This window comes from Protopterus annectens, chromosome 14.part0, assembly GCF_019279795.1.
Source record: "Protopterus annectens isolate FY-2018-M chromosome 14.part0, PAN1.0, whole genome shotgun sequence".
In the NCBI taxonomy this organism is placed as follows: domain Eukaryota; kingdom Metazoa; phylum Chordata; order Ceratodontiformes; family Protopteridae; genus Protopterus; species Protopterus annectens.
Genome location: NC_056748.1, coordinates 221,163,408 through 221,180,699, shown reverse-complemented (window position 1 = coordinate 221,180,699; position 17,292 = coordinate 221,163,408). Strand labels below are relative to the sequence as shown.

Sequence of the window (17,292 nt, the reverse complement as noted above, 5' to 3'; positions counted from 1 at the left end):
AGTAAATAGTATAAGTAAGCAAAAAAAAAACAGGCAACTTATTTTTTTTTTGCGAAGCTGCAAAGCCTCTAATCATCTGGTATCTCAGCTCAGAGTTGTGGCTGGTAGCCCACCTGAGTTCAGCTCAGTACAAACAAGCCATAGTTGTTAATGAATAATAAAGGTATGAATATTAGCCCAGGTTGAGCCTCACATATATCATCCTTAGAATGCCTAGATAAAAACACTGACAAAGTTGCCATGAATTTAGTTGAGTGAGCTCTTAAAGGTTTTGGTAACGAGACACTGCATTTATTGACAAAGTTACTTTTGTAACTGATTTACCAATTTTGGATTCCGCAAAGGAAATAAATAGTTGATTAAAGTTTCCAACTTCTTTTGTTCTATGTAAGTAGAAACGTAATTGCCTATGAACATCTAACAAATGCAACTTGTACTCTCCTTTGTTTTCATATTTTGGAAAGAAGGTAGGCAGATTAATGTACTGATTGATGTTGGATTCTGACACCACCTTAAGAAGGAAAGAAGAGTTAGTTTGTAATGTTACTGTATCCTATGTAGAACCAAGTAGGGAGTTTTAGAGGACAATGCTTCTAACCAAGGTAATCGTCACTAGAAAGATTATTTTCCAGGTCGGGAATTTAAGATCATATTTTGCTGCTGGTTCAAAGGGGGTATGAATTAAAGCTTGTAGTAATAAATTCAAGTCCCATGGTGGAGTAAGCTCTTTATTAGATGGTCCCAACAGAGGATTGCCTCTTAAACAGGCCTTGCAAAGCTTTGATGAAGTTAAGAAAGAATTCTCAAATCCGACATGGAAGTTAGAGATTGCTGCCAGCTGAACTTTAATGGTCAAGGAGCTAGCTCCTTTGTTGAAAATTGTTGCTAAAAGCTCAAGGACACTTTTTACAGGGGCTGAAAAAGGGTCAGTATGTTTTTGATGAGCCCAAATCACAAATCTCTTCCATTTACTTCTGTAAAGTTTTCTTGTAGAAGCTTTATATGAAGATGAAAGTATATGATGGACAGGGGATGAGAGCATAGGTTGTCTGGCTATTGATGGAAGTGGAGAAACCATGCTATCATCTTTAGGTTTGAGATATCTGGATGAACTATGCCTGTTGGGTGTGGCAGGAGGTCTGGAGTCAGATCCAGAATCTAAGGTGGGTGAAGTAGATGAGGCCAAGGAAAAGGGAACCAAATCTGTTGAAGTCAGTGAGGTGCAATGAGGATTACTTTACTCTTCAGTCAGGCAGCTTTCTGTAGGAATTTGAGAATTAAAGGGTTGGAAGGTAGGCACAGAGAAAACTGGAGGACCAATTGTGGAGTAGAGCATCCCTTGGTGATTCTCATGGTGGAGGGATCAGGGCAATGAAGCTGCTGCACTTGTTGCTTAGGGAGATGCATCTAGATCGCAGCAAGGCTGGCCCCATTGATAGAAAATCATTTCTGTCATTTTCATGTCGAGAGACCACTCGTGAGGTAGTAGAATAGATCTGTTCAATTTGTCTGCTGTCATGTTGGACTTCTCCAGAATGTGAGTTGCTTATCAGAAAACAGTTGAAAGAAATCACCCATTGCCACACTCTGGGGGCTTCTTGATACCGGGGGTAAGACCTGGTTCCCCCTTGTTTGTTGATGTACCAGACTACAGGCATCTAGTTTGTCTGAATCACAATTGTCCTGAAAGGGAGAGTCTTGGAAGACCTGCAACGCTAAGAAAATGGCTCTTATTTCCAGGACATTAATATGTGTATTGACCTCTTTGGGGACTAAGTGCCTTGGACTGTTTTCCCCAGGAAGTGCCCACTCCCCACCAAATATGGGATGTGTTTATGGTCACTATGGCCTTGGGCTGAAGGAGAATGAAAGGATGTCTTTGTAGAAGGTATTTCTTGCATGCCGGAGAGATTCTTATTTGGGCTGACATTCGTTGATAAAGAATCGACAATTGTGTTGCTAGCATCCATTGAAGAATTCTCATAGGAAATCTTGCTAGAGGAACTAAAATTATGGCAGCTGACATTTACCCAAAGGCTTGAAGAATCAACTGGGCTGAAATTTTGGTACTGTAAATGATTTTCCTGACCTGGAATCTGACAGTTTGCACTCTTGCAAGAGGAAGAGAAGCTGTTACTGATAGCGTGTTGCAGACTGTTCCTATAAGCTCCAGTATCTGAGAAGGTTCTAAATGAGATTTGCTGTAATTTGTGGTAATTCCCAGAACAGAACAAGTCTGGAGTACCTGATCTCTCACTGTTATGAGTAGGTGCTTGGTTGGGGTGGTAATGAGCCAGTCATCTAGATACGGAAACACTCAGAATCCATGCAGTCTCAAGTGAGCTGCTACCACTGCCATACAATTGGTGAACACCCTTGGGGTTGTGGTGAGACCAAAGGGCAGGGCTGTGAATTGGTGATGACTGGCTCCCAGCCAGAAGCGTAAGTACCTAATGGACTGTCTATTCATTTTTATGTGATATTATGCATCTTGAAGGTCTATCGAGTGCATCCAGTTGTCCTTGCTCAAAAAGGGCAAAATGGTCTGAACCGTGACCATCCGAAACTTTGTATGTCATACTGATTTGTTCAAGTTGCTGAGGTCCAAAATTATCTCCAGTCCCCTGTTTTCTTTGGCACTAAAAAGAATCCTGAGTAAGTTCCAAATTCTGTCTGATCTGGTCAGACCTTTTGGATGACCCTTTTTTTCAAGCAACTTTTGTATTTCTAGTGCTGATGCTTTCCTTTGATTGGGTGGAACATCAGGAAATTTTCTTGAGGATGGAAGTGGAAGAGAAAAAGGAATTATATAACCTCTGGAAATTATCCTGTGCACCCAGGTGTCATTTGTGATATCTAGCCAGGCTCTCTGGTACAGGGATAAATGACCCAACAATCAGGCCTCCTATCAGGAGCACTGCTAGGGTCTGAAAGAGAAGGAATTTCTAGACCCTTGGTTCTATGGGCCACCTCTGCCACGTGGGTGGAATTCCCATTTGATCTCCCCCCTCTGTCTCTGGGGGAACTGTTTCCACAGGGATCTTGGAAAGGACCCTGGGATTTCTTGAACCACATTTTCCATCCTCCTTGTTTGTTCCTAGCAAAGGTCCTTTGAGAGGTCAAAAAACATACTCCCACAGCAGATAGAGTTTTTCCATCCTTTTTGAACCTAGAGAGTGTGTCCTTCATTTTGGGGCCAAATAAAGAAGTCCCTTCAAAGGGGACATTGGCAAAAGAGAAATTGAAAGGCTTTGTAAAGTCACACAAGTGCATCCAGGTATGCCTTCTAATAGAGATACCTGAACCTGCTACCCTTGAGGTACCCTCAGCTTCATGAGAGATAAGCTTCATCGATAAGTTAGAAATGGACTGTAGTGTCACCAGCTATGAGACCACAGAAGGCTGAGTCTCAGCAGTAGTGGTCCCTGAAAGAGAGTTTGACAGTTCCTTTATCAAATTCCTTTGCACTCTTGTAAGGTGTTAAAAACTCCAAAATCCAAGATACAAAAAAAACTGAGAAATTAAAACAAAAACAACTGGCAACTTCACTGAAGACTGAATCCACAAAGTTTAATGAATCATTTTTTGTCCAAATACTTCCTTGAACTTCATCAGATACTAACATTTACAAAAATCACATAAACAACATACATTTGAATAACAGAAGAAAAGTTAATTGCATCTCCAAAATGAATGGATATGTGGTTAAATGTCAAAATTGTGATTCAATCTACGTCGGTAAAACCGAGCGTAGAATGAGAGACCGCATATAGGAACATATATATTGTATTAATAAACACAAACTGGATAATGCTTTAGCAAAGCATATAGAACAATATCCAGAACATGCATTTACATTCTGGATACTTGATCAAGTGGACAGTAATCCAAGAGGGGGTCCATTCACCTTATTATTAGAAAAGTTGGAATTATATATAACTTTCCAGGACTGAACAACATGTGTTCTGTCACATGCTGTTTAAAACTGAAAAGCTTAATAAGATGAAATACTGTAGTTCATAGGTTCATAGGTTCATAGATTAGTACTAAGCTAACTGCTCTTGTGAGCCATTTTAAGCCTAGCCAATTATCCCTTGTGAGACTCAAACCTTGTACCTTGTGTTTGTGAGGCAAACACCTTAACCATTAGGCCACCCTCCCAACCCACATTACAGTAACATTATAGAAATTATGTTTTACTTATTAATTTTTTACTTGAAAATGTTTATAATGTAAGGTTAGATAAATGAGGAGACTCTACATTTTTGCATAATTTTCGTATATGATTTTCACCATATTGCTGCTGCGATAAATGTATTCATTTGCTTGTTAAATAAGGCAGTTTTAAAGAACAGGAAAATGCATATTATGTTCACAATGCTATTTTAACTGCTGTTCTTTAAATTTTAAGATGGAGAGACCAGCTGATTTTAATCATGGTTAAACATGACAATTTAAACTTGATTTTTGTAAATGTTAGTATCTGATAAAGTTCAAAGAAGTATTTGGAAGAAAAGCGTTTCATTAAACTTTGTGGATACAGTCTTCAGTGAAGTTGCCACTTGTTTTTGTTTTAATTTCTCAGTTTTTTGTATCTTGGATTTTGGAGTTTTTAAGCGTTTGTTCAGGAAACATGGCAACCAATGCACTGGACTCATCCTTGGAATTAACTTTCAAATTCGGATACCATCCGTGCAGCCCTAGCATATTGGCCTTTTAGCACTGCTTTCTTAGGGCTGCACGGATGGTATCCAAATTTGAAAGTTTTCTGGATGAGTGTGACCATCTTAAATATATGTTCCGGAAGAGGGGATACCCTAATTCATTAATAAACAATGTGATGTTAGAAGTGGTAAACAAAAGGGAGAAGGGACACTTTAAGACTTTATTATACCAAAAACAAGAAGAAGTAATAAGTGGGAATGATAGGGAGGTTGTTAATAGTGTTGATATGCAATCCCAGGTTCAAGAAACAGATCAAAATTTTGAGATATCTGATGAGAGGAAATTTAACAGTGCATTTATTACAATTTTTAATAAAAGTAAGAACGTTGCTGACATCTTGTTCAAAAATTGGGTGGTATTGACTAATAACAGAGATACCAGACATATAGTGGGTGAATCTCCCACCATCGTATATAAAAAGGGTAGAACTATCAAAAACTTTTTAGAACACACAGGCGAATCCACAAAATGGGTACATGAAAAAATGTGATGCATGTAACTATCATTGTTATATTTATGAGGGTAGTTCAATTAATATTAATAATACTATGGTGAAAATTACCAGTAGATGTACATGCACGACAGAGAAAGTAGTATATTGCGCAGTTTGCACAAAATGTCCATGTCTTTATATAAGTAAAACAGAGCAGAAACTAAAAAGCAGAATTTATGAACATGTAAGAGATATAAGGAGCAAAAAGGAAATAAATGCCTTGGCTAGGCATAATATGGATTATCCTGACCATACCTTTAAATTTGGAATATTAGAGGTAATTACACCAGATATAAGGGGTGGACCATGGGCATTAATATTAGAAAAACAAGAAGCCCTATGGCAATTAAGAATGAACTCCCTACAATGTCCAGGACTGAATGAGTTTTCCACTTGCTTGTTTTTTTAAATTAAAATCTCTGGAAAGATAAATTTTACATAAAAGCATTTTATATGTTTTATATTTAATATTAAATAGGATGTTTTAGTTATTGTATTGTATTTATATATGAGATATAGTATATTTATTCATTTATTAGGGTATGTTGTATTAGTTATGTAAATAAGGGTGCATGTTTTAGGATTGATTATATGCCATTGAAGTATTTAAATGAAGTGGATATTATTAATTAAATCACTTTGAAGAAGTTCCTGACTGAGCAGGGACGAAAGCTTGTGCATATAGTGTGGATTTGGATGTGGAATAAATCTTTGTGCTTTAAATTTACCTGGTGACATTATTCAACTTTCTCTACCTGCATCAGCTGTTCTCCAGCTCTGTGTGTGCCATTTTTTGCTTATTAGTAACTTCAGAGTCTACTCTAATACCTCGGATCTGGCAGGGACACTAAAGCTCCAAGAGTCATCCATATCCAAATTCATCAGAGTCGGAGCACTCAGAGAAGACCTCAGAGCTGAGGATAACAGTATCCTTAGATCTGACACAGATGGCTTTGGCAGACTTGGATCCAGGGACTCCAAAACAAATGGTTGGATTGGAGAACTAGTGTAGGGTAGTGTGAGCCAAAGCTTCCTGACCTGAAGGGGTAGGAGCTGGAAGAGCACCCATCTGTATTTGTGCCGAGAAGGATCTCCTCATCATCCTATCCACATCGGCTTTGGTCAGACTCCTGGAAGAATGAGAGATGGCTAATGAGGGTGATTTTGAGTGTCATTTCTCCATGAAAGGAGAAGGTGAGTATTGGGTCCAAGGAAGAAGCATCAGTTCTGAGGTGGTCAGATCCGACAAAGCTTTCTGAGAAGTTGGCTTCAAAGCAGAAGCCTTCGGATCCGTCTTCTGTTTCTTCCTTGGAGGTTTCATTGAAGAAGGAGTGGAGGAACCAGATGGTCTCAGGGACCTTTTTGAAGTCTCCTTAAGTTTTGTCTTGGGAGTTTGAGCCCCAGAAATTGCTTCAGAAAAAGTAGTAGGCAGTAGTCCCTTCAAAATAAGTTTGTTCTTGTGATCAGCAACTACACGACGATTGAAATTTTTACAAGTAGAGCAATCCATGTTTAAGTGTTCTGGGCCCAAACAGTATACACATAGATCATGTGCATCCAAAAGGGTCTATATTGAATTACCGAAAATCCTCTGGCGTGAATGAGTAAACGTCGACACATAAACAGCGATGCGCAAAGACAGTGAACGTACAAAACCACGAAATACAAAACGTCAAATCCCCATAGTTGGCCAACTCCACCTCCCACAACATACTGCCTACCCAAACAAAATAAAAAAATACACACTATACCCATACCTATATTTCACCTACAGATCCCATAGCCTAATAAAACCTACATGACACACAAATACATCTAACTATAAATAACAACACCCGAAAAGTAAAAAAAAATATTACCATATATACTCCGCTACTCAACTACATTACTATATATACACTAAACTTAACCCTATTTCTAACCCTAACATCTAAGTTAAACATACCACTACATATGCACTTACCTTAAACCACATCCTCACCCTAAGGTCAGTAACTATCACACACTTACCTTAGGGAGCTATACCAGATAAGAAAATCACCTACTGCCATCAACAACTATGACAGTTCGATCTTCGCGGTTCTGGACATTTGCTCTTCTACCACTTCGCTGTATATGTGTCAATGTTTATGTATTTGCACAAGAGGATTTTTGTTAATTCAATATAGACCCCATCCAAAATAGGAAGCTTTTGTCCACATTGCTTAAGTTTTTTAAATCCGAAGGGTCTTTCTCCAACATTTTGTTAAAGCTAAAGCTAAAAGAAGGAAAAGGAAATTTTTCTTTTTTAAGACTAGATTAGAAGGGTAAGGGAAGTAAAAGTACAAGCAATGGCACTGAGAAGTACACAGGTGTGTAAAATACAGCTAAAAGGGAAAAAAGATGAAATAAAGGGAAAATATTACCAACAATGGTAAACGAGAATACACTACATATAAAGAGGCTATAAATATAGAGAAAGGGAGGTTGTAAGGACTAAGAAAATTTACTTAACTGAAAGAAACTGGAGAGCTATGGATGACCACATGTATTTCATGAAAGCAGCAAATGAGATCCAAGGTATTTTAAGGGTTGGTGCATTGTTGGTAGGGAGGAGCTCAAGAGCTTTTAGGTTACAACAAGATATAGTAATGGCCAAGTCAGACCTGAAGATCAGATCCAAATCCAATAGTTGAAGAATGAATGAAAACTGACAACATCAGATCAAGGGTATATATTTTCCTGTCAATTTAAAAGCTATTGAAAGTAGTTTAAAATATTTTTTCCTGTGGAGAAATTATTTAGTTTACTATTTGGGGGCTGGCAAAGTCTATTAAAGTGGTTTTTACTGTATTCTTGTGAGAAAAAAATGATTTTTAACAACTTTAAATTTTTACCGGCTTATGCCATTTAAGCAAACAGCCTTTGGCACCACAGCAGTCTAGCAATTTGTCTGAGCTACAGGTAGGTGGCTCTGCTGTGGCTAAAGCTGGTTCCTCAGACCACTCATCCTTTACTTCATTTCCCCTCTAGTGTTGCGCATACAGCCAGTATGGACCAAGGTTTAGCCACATCCTCTGAAGCTCTTGGGGTGTCCTCATTTGACAAGGGAGATACACTCTTGTCGGTCCTGGAATAGGGAACAGGGAGGACTTCGCTGTTTAATCAGAATGTTGTGCCTATCCCTATGGAAGCTGCTGCTGCTGCCATTAACAACTGTTTTTCCTGTCAAAAAGAAACAGAAGAATAAACATGTATCTACTCCCCCCCCCCCCTCAAATTTCTCTAGACAGTAATAGTTTTCTAGATCTGGCTCAGGGTATTGACCCTTCTTATAAGATGATTTCTGGTAAAAGAAATAGCGATGCCTCTTTTCCTGAAGAGATTCAATATTTTGAATCAGGATAGGAATAAGAAGGGACAGATGCAAGGGTTAGCCCTCAAATGTCTGATTCAGATTCACAGGAAATCACATTATCTGATTCTCCCTGTGGGTTGTTTCTGTTTCTCTGAAACTGCTTCTAGAATGTGACTGTTTTCATTTGAAAAACACATTTATTTCAGTCATTCAGAAAATGCTATGAGCGATGAATAAAATAAATAATAAAGATAATCTATGTAAGAGATGTAATGTAGAAATTAATGCTGACTGGGCTCATATGTTTTAAGACTGTATGAAGTTGAAAGAATACTGGAAGTCAATTAATGAATTTTTGCAGGCTCTTTTTACAGATAATTTCATTATTTCTAAGTCTCTTATATTATTCAACACACCTGTACCTCAATGTGTTAAAAAGATTAAGCTTCCCTTGTTATGGTCTATCCTAACAGTGGCCAGGAAAATAATAACTAGAAATTGGATTTCAGATACACCTCCTTCGTTCAATGAATTTAAAAATGTTATGAATATAATGTGCCATATGGAAATAAGCACAATTAGAATGAGAACAACTAGAAAAACATCATATTATATTGTATGGGATAATTTACAAAATTTGTTAAAAAAATTCTAATTTCAATAGCACGGTATTTTAGTTTAATTAATTGATCTGATTGTAGTGGATGTCTTTGTAAATACTTTAGTTGTTTTGTTGAATATTATAATAATACCTATTTTTAATTACTTGTATAAAATTGTTATGATATTTCTCTTATATGTTAAAACAATAAACCTGTTTTGAAAAAAAAAAAGAAAATGCTATGAGCTGTTACAGATGGAATTTACAGAACCTTCACCCATTCCTCCAGGGCTGTCAGCTCTGGAGGATGTGTGTGTCACTGCCTGCAATTTTGCTGACACCTGCTGCTTCTAAAAAGGCAGATAGATCATATAAAGTTCTTCGCTGTTTAAAGTCTTTATACACTAATCCAAAACCTGATCCAGCAGGTATAGCTTTAGTTAATCCTATTACTACTAAACATTTAGTTAATTCCAATCCTACGCTTTCTGACAAGGATGGGAAAAAAATTGACAATTATGGGGAAAAAGTGTATGCTTCTGCAATTTTGATTTTCAGAATCCTGAATTGTCAAGCTCATATGTTAAAGTTTATTCTGACTAGCTGTGAAAGTATGAAGAATGTTTTGTATGTCGATGTCCTTCTGTTCACATGTTGTAGTATTCATAACCTTTGGGTTGTCCTCCGCTCTTCTACCCGAACATCTGGCCAGTATACAAAAGCTTTAGTTACTGCGAGCTACGTGGGATATCTGACACTGGCCGTGAGTATGTGGGCCATAAAAGTGATGTCTGCACATACCTTCCCCAGAACTTCTCTGCCTCCAGTTGAACATCAGCTTATCCTGCCATCTCTGCCGTTGGATCCTTTGTGTTTAAGATAAGTACCCTGTTGGGGCCTTTTTTCTTCTTCTTTTCATCACTGCATGCCTTCTCAGGTTCATGTCATCCAGGAAAGAAAAGTGTAGGTGCGGATGTCAGATCCTCCATAAGGACACCCACGATCTCTGCCTTTTTTGGCTAGGGCCCAGCTATGATCATAAAACCCTGCTCGATTTGTCAGGCCTTCATTCCTAAGACTCTTCGCAGCCTCTAAAAATCCTGTATCTCCATAAGGCCCAATTACAGGAAGTATTTACGCTTCTGTCTGGGTTCCTCGCATTTTTAATTATCTGCTTTACCTTTTGGACTATCTGTTGCTCCAAGAGTATTCACCAAGTGTCTGGCTCCAGTGATAGCCTAATGCAGGGTCCAAGGGAGTAAGATTTTTCCATAGCTAGGTGAACTCCTGATCCAGGCAGATTGATCCAGTTCCCTATACATCCATCTCCAAAAAGTCATTTCTGTTCTGCAGTCTCTGGGTTTCAACATCAATTTCCCCAAGTCCAAACTAAACCCCTCCCAGAACCAAGTCTTCCTGGGATACAGAATCAGGACAGATGTTATGACAGCACTCCTTCTACCCCAAAAGTGGAAAGCCTGAAGGAATACCTGCTGTCTGTCCTCAATGCCACTGCAATGACAGCATAAGAATATCTCAGACTCCTAGGACATATGGCTTCTACTATTTCCCCTTTTGCCACTGGAAAGTCTCCACATGAGGAAACTTCAGTGATACCTGAGGTCCACATGGACCCAAGCTGATCCTTTGGTGGATAGATTGTCTCTCTCAACCCAGGATTTCCCTTACAACCCCTCACCCCAGTCCAGGAGATGTACACAGATGCCTCAGACCTAGGTTGGGGAGCCGCTGTGGGCAGCTTGAAGGTGCAAAGCATATGGACATCAACATCAGACAGATGAGGGCCATCATCTTTTCCAACACGTTCTGAAGCAAGTTCCCCTGAAGTTGTTCACAGACAACACTACAGTTCTCTGATATGTGAACAAACAGGGGGGAACAAAATCTTACTTGCTATGCAGATTTGCACTCCAGGCCTGGGAATTGGTGGCCCTACATGTAGTCACATTGCAGACGGTCTACATTCCCTCAGCTCAGAACACTTAGGAAGACACCTTGAGCAGGTCAGTTTCTTCCATTTTATAGGTGTCTACTCATTATTTAGAGTGTGTAAATGACTCTGTTGATACTTCTTCCAGGGCTTTGGCTACTGGCACTGTTTTGAAAAGATTTGCCTAGCTGAGAGTATCAGAGTTGGAAGCTCTTATGGTGAGTCATCCCTATTTCATTTTCCACAGGGACAGGGGTTCCTTGAGAACTAATCCTTTTATGCCTAAGGTGGTATTGGAGTCAACTTTAAGCCAAACTATCTGTCTGCCAGTTTTCTTTCCTGAACCTAAAATGAGAGAGAAAGAATACTCCATACCTTAGATGTTCACAGACAACTCAGGTACTATCTTGACAGAATAAAATCTTTCAGATATATGGATCAGATGTTCATTACTTGTGAAGGTAAAAAGAAAGGACAACCTGTGTTAAAACAGATTATTTCCAAATGGTTGTCTCGGGTTATAATCGTTTGTCATTCACACCACAACAGAACAATTCCAGGCAGGGTCGAGGCTCAATCTACCATGGCTTTGGCTTCATCTATGGCTTTTTGGAAATGATTGTATTGTAGAAGTATTCCAGAAACAGCAGCTTGGTCCTCTGTATATAATTTTTCAAAGCACTACAAGCTTGATTCCTTCTCTAGATCTAGATCAGGCTTTCCTAGGACCATTCACCAAGACCTCCTGGATCTTTCCCCTTCCACCTCCCAACTGTATTAAGCTAGGGTAATCTTACCATATAGCTAAGGCTACTGCAGCATTGTTCAATATGGTGAACATGGTACAGTTATGCAAGTAACTTAACATAACAATAGATGTTTGAATGATCACTGCTGCAGTAGCTGCTCCCTCCCTCCAACCCCCCCTTTTTTAGTCGGTGTGTGTGTCTATGCATATATATATATATATATATATATATATATATATATATATATATATATATAAACTACCGGTCATATCCTCTCAAGGCTCATCCCTCCTTTCTCAGTTGTCATGCACATGGAAGATACCCTGAAGCTTTGAAAGGTGGCTGGCTGTTATATCTTGTGCAGGATATAACCCATATTGCTAAGGCTACTGCAGTAGTGATCATTTGAACATCTGCTGTTATGGTAAGTTTATTTGCACAATTGTACTTTCTTTTCAGTCTAGTCTATGAAGAAAGTAGCTTACAACCTAGTAAATAACTGTGATATAGAGCTTAATCATCAGTAACCAAAACTTCATTCAAAATTCTGAATATCCATCAAAACATTGTCATCATACCAAGCTCATTACTAAGTTTTTTTAAAGATGACTAGTATAATTAAACTCATGTTTGTGATTTTTATGCAGGCCAGTGATCCAAGTACATATGAACTCATCCAGAAAATCCATACACTGCAAAAACGACTCATTAGCAAAACAGAGGAAGTGGTCGAAAAAGAGTTGTTGTTACAGGTAACATTATAACCTTTCTATGTAACTGATCAAGGAATAAATACAGTAATCAAAAAAAAAGCTAATCTTTGGAGATGTGGATTGTTCTTTCCTGATTGAAGAGGAGGTTGTGCTTTATTCCTTAGGTAAGGGAGGTATGCCACAACTCCAGATGTATATGCTAGCCTAGTACTCTTTTAGACATTTCCTAAACTAAAAAAAAAAAAAAAAACGTATCTTCCTGCCATCACACAGTTACAGGTCATGAATGAAGAATAGTAACAGTATCATCTTCAGCAGGAGACCATTCATGCTAGACAGTCTACAGCCCAGTATCTTTGGCTGAATATGTATGTGCTTTAGGGCTGTAGTCTTCTTGTAGACTTGCTCCTTTAAATTAAAATGTGCAATGGTCATGAGGGTACTTTTCCGTTAAACCCCTACCACTTTGCGATGTGCTGCAGTTAATGTTTAATGCAAGGAATCCATGACCTCGGATGTTTGAATGTTATGATTAAATACATTTTCAAAACAGTAGAACAATTTTGAATTGCTGCTTTGGATGGTTTATTTTATCAAAAATACACACACGCATATATATGTGTGCTTGTGTGTGTGTGTGTGTGTGTGTGTGTGTGTGTGTGTGTGTGTGTGTGTGTGTGTGTGTGTGTGCGTGTGCGTGTGTAGTTCTACTTTGCAGTTCATTTCCCCACAAACATTTTCTTTAGACCCTTGAATATTTCACAGATAATAGGTAAAGAAGGTTTTTTTAATGTGAATGAGGTCTGCCTATTTCGTAGTCCACTGTCTGTTCTTTATGTAACATGCGTCTGAGGCCGTCTCTTTGCCTGCCCATTGTCTGTTTACGTTGTTGTGAAGACAGTTGCCTTCCATTTATCCTTTTGTGTTTAACATATACGAGGTGTACATATTTTATTCTGATAAAAATAAAAAACATGTAGTCTGAAACAAATCTGAGAGTATGCTGGATTTATTGTACTGAGCCACGAATTTTTAAATCACTTACATTTATGAGTCATGCATACTATTTTAGACTACCATAGGCAGTTTAGACTCTTTACACCAGATTACAAAATCACTTGTGTTTCTTTATTTCATTGTACTTTTCCTGCCGAGATGAGGGTAAACATCAAGGTCTGTTTGGTAGTAAGGAAATAACGTAGCCAATTCAAGTGTCTGCAGCGTGAACAACTGGTAGGGGTTTAACAGAAGAGTACGTCATGAGTATTAATTTGAATGCTGTGTTACACAGGTTGTTTGTGAATTAAGACTTTATGGTTCTTAGCTCTAATACTGTAACTCCTCCTCCAAATCTAATTAGCACAAGATGGTTTTAAGTGTTATCATCCCTAGATCATTCTTATTATTATTTATTGGATAAGAAGATTAATTTCTACATAAAAATATATGCTATGATCTGTACGGTGAATTGTATGGCTTTTTAAGTCTTCATTGTGGTAAATAGTTATGAGCAGTAGTTAATGGACATATATGGTATAAGACAGGCATCTATGTCTTGAACTCAAGCTGAAAGCAAGAATATATGTTATGACTAGTTTTAACTCTTGCTATCAAGCCAGAGAATTAAACTCCAGCAAAAATGCATTGAAACACATTGAATTCCAATAATTTAAATATTATTTTATCTACTTTCTTTGCAGTTTTTTGAAGGAGCTTGTATTATCTAACATTCTGATGGCTCAGTCCTGATTTGTACTTTCTCTGCCAGCAGATGACTAAGTACAAGCACTGTTGGGGTGGGGAGTGAGACAGACGGTGAGTTGCATGCATCTTGGTGTTGGGGGGGGGGTTGAGGTCTAGCAAACTTATAAACGTCAACAGTTGCCAGTTCACTAAGAAAATTTTCAGAATGTTCATAAATATATCAAAGCCACCAGAATTAGATTTGCATTACATAAGGTGTGAGACATGACAAAGTGTGCTTTATTGCCTGATAAGAGCAATCGTCTGCTCATATAATAAGGTAAACGTGTTGTCTTTAGTACTATATGGGGTGCTTTTCTCAGATAATAAAGCACACTATCATATTCCACTTAAAAAGCTACCCTTCTCTGAAACCAAATAGATAAATAAAAGTAAATAGATATTAACAGTATAGGAAACAAGTAATTATTGGAAAATATTCTCTCTGATTTGGCTAACTCTGTCAGTCTGAGTCATTCACACATGTATGGCTATATAGTTTTCTTTTCTTTTTTATTTAAAGGTAGGGTAGTACATCATTTTATAGCTAGAGAACTGCACAAAATATCTTATTCAGCTCCCATGACATAATGTAGATATATATATATATTTTTGTTAAACAGTCATCTGCAAATGAAATGTTCTTTCGTATTACTGTGTGCAGCTCCTTTTTTATCTCACAGCAGCACAGAATGTGACTTTTATAAGTACTACCAAGTGGTTATTACATATTAATAAAGCCCGCATTTGTGCTGGTTTCCCACCTTTACTGAAACTAGTCTAGTCCAGATACAGATTTTCTGTATCCAGGACTGTTTGTAAGCTTCTGAGCAGTGCCAAAAAGTCTGCTCTTCAATTTTTCCCATAGATCTGCTAGTTCTTTCCTCTCCTGCACTTTTACTAGCTTATTAGTCTAGCACTTTACCAGACTTCTTGTAGCAATTATTGTGGCACACAAAAGTGCTACCAGCACTAAATGTTCTACAAGGAAACTGTTCCAGTACTTATTATTAATGCCCACCCCTCCAGGAATTTGTAAAGGTCAGTTCCCTGTGCTTTCTCCTATTAACCTGGTGAACTTGGGCATCCTGAGGCAATGTAGCAACTGCCTCATGTACATTGACAGCCCACTCGTCTTACCTCCCAACACTCAGACTTGCGAGAGATGCACTTATATATCCAAATTGGAAGCCATGCACTTGCCAGCCAAGACCAGGATAGCTGGTCAAGAGGAGAAGGTAAACACTTGCACCACACCACATGGAACACATAGCCCTCCAGAACACACATCAGCACTGCCTTCACATAAAAACACAAACCACATACCCACCTTTGCGGAAGCTCTCAATAAAAATCTACCCAAACAGCAGAGACATCCAAGACAGAAATGCACTCGACCACCACAACACAACACTAATCACGAGACACATAATTCTTCTAAACAGTGTGCCACTCATCCAAACCCCTAAGGCAAAACAGCATGCCCAACACACTAGTCATAGGTGACTTGATAGTGAGGCACACTGATGTCCCACTCACTAGGTTGAATAAGGAGAAAGTAACAGTCAGCTGCCTGTTAGGTGCCAGGATCCGCCATATAACGCACGCACTCAGGTCCCTCAACAACTGGTACAAATATGACTCTATCATTGTACATGTGGGTGTGAATGACCTGAGATGTACCTCTCTGGACTACATGAAAAGAGACATGGAGGAGCTCTCAGATTATGTATCACAGGTGGGTATGACCCTAGCCCTGAGCAGCCTCCTACCATCACCCAGAATGATACCACAGTCCAAGCAGAAAGTGATTGATTTCAACAGTTGGCTAAGTTTCTGGTGTCGTTCTAAGGGGATCCAGTATCTGTCTACCTGGGATGACATAATTGACAGACCTCGATGCTTTGCCAAAGGTGGCCTGCATCAGTCACCCCTGGGCTTCTGAATACTGGCCAAGGCTTTTGCCACCCTTATAGTGCCTTTTTTAGGCAGTGTTCCAAAGACCAAATTACCACCGTAACAGCTATAAACAAATGCAATCTGAGGGTCATGCTGCTCAGTGTTAGAAGTCTAAATCACAAAATGCACTCACTCAAAACATTCCTTAAAATGGAGAACATCGACATTTGTGCTGTAACAGAGACCTGGTTCACATCGACATTTGTGCTGTAACAGAGACCTGGTTCAAGGCAGCAGAAAGCACCCCTGCACTACCAGGCTATAACTCATTCCACACCTTTCGGCCCAAGAACTTGGACCGAAGCTCCAAAGGTGATGGTGTTTCCATATTCATAAAGGATGCGCACACCTCCAGACTGGTAGCCCAACATAGCGCATTAGAGATACTTCAGGCACAGCTAACATTGGGTACGACAGCGATTCAGGTCATAGCCTGCTATAGGTCCCCAGCCATGTCCCAAGACTCACACTCCATGTTCCTAAGCACCCTGGAGAATATTAGGGTCCAACCTAACACTCTCATACTGGGCGACTTCAACTACCCCTCCATTAATTGGGAAAACTACTCATGTACCAATACACTTACCCAACGTTTCCTGGAATTCATTAATCCCAATGCCCTGGACCAGCTCGTTCTTACCCCTACTAGAGGTAGCAACATCCTTGACCTGGTCATTACTAACATGGGCGACCGTTGCTCTACACCATTAGTCAACTCCTCCCTGGTTAGATCCGACCAAAACTAATCACCTTGGAAATCCACATCCCTCCCACCCGCCCCACAAAGGTAACCACCATGAAAAACTTCTCCAAAGCTAACTTTGGGCTCCTAAAAACAGAGGTGACTAACTTCACGGCAATCATGCAAATGGAGAATAGTTGCATGACTGCCAAATCATACACCAATGCACTGTACGAACACGTACACAAATGCATGGATCTCGCCATACCCAACAGAACCAAGACTCACTCCTCCAAAAAGGGAAGCAAATCTGGTGGTCCCCTGCCATAAACAAATTCT

At 39.1% G+C, this 17,292-nt stretch overlaps 1 protein-coding gene across 1 annotated transcript in view; it reads left to right on the top strand.

Annotated features, from left to right (window-relative positions):
- Window positions 1-17,292, top strand: part of CFAP58 (cilia and flagella associated protein 58) — a 2,107,107-nt gene that overhangs the window by 1,483,119 nt on the left and 606,696 nt on the right. The window contains exon 15 of the mRNA XM_044055947.1: window positions 12,504-12,608. Coding sequence (XP_043911882.1) covers window positions 12,504-12,608 — 105 coding nt within the window. The remainder of the gene's footprint in view (window positions 1-12,503; window positions 12,609-17,292) is intronic.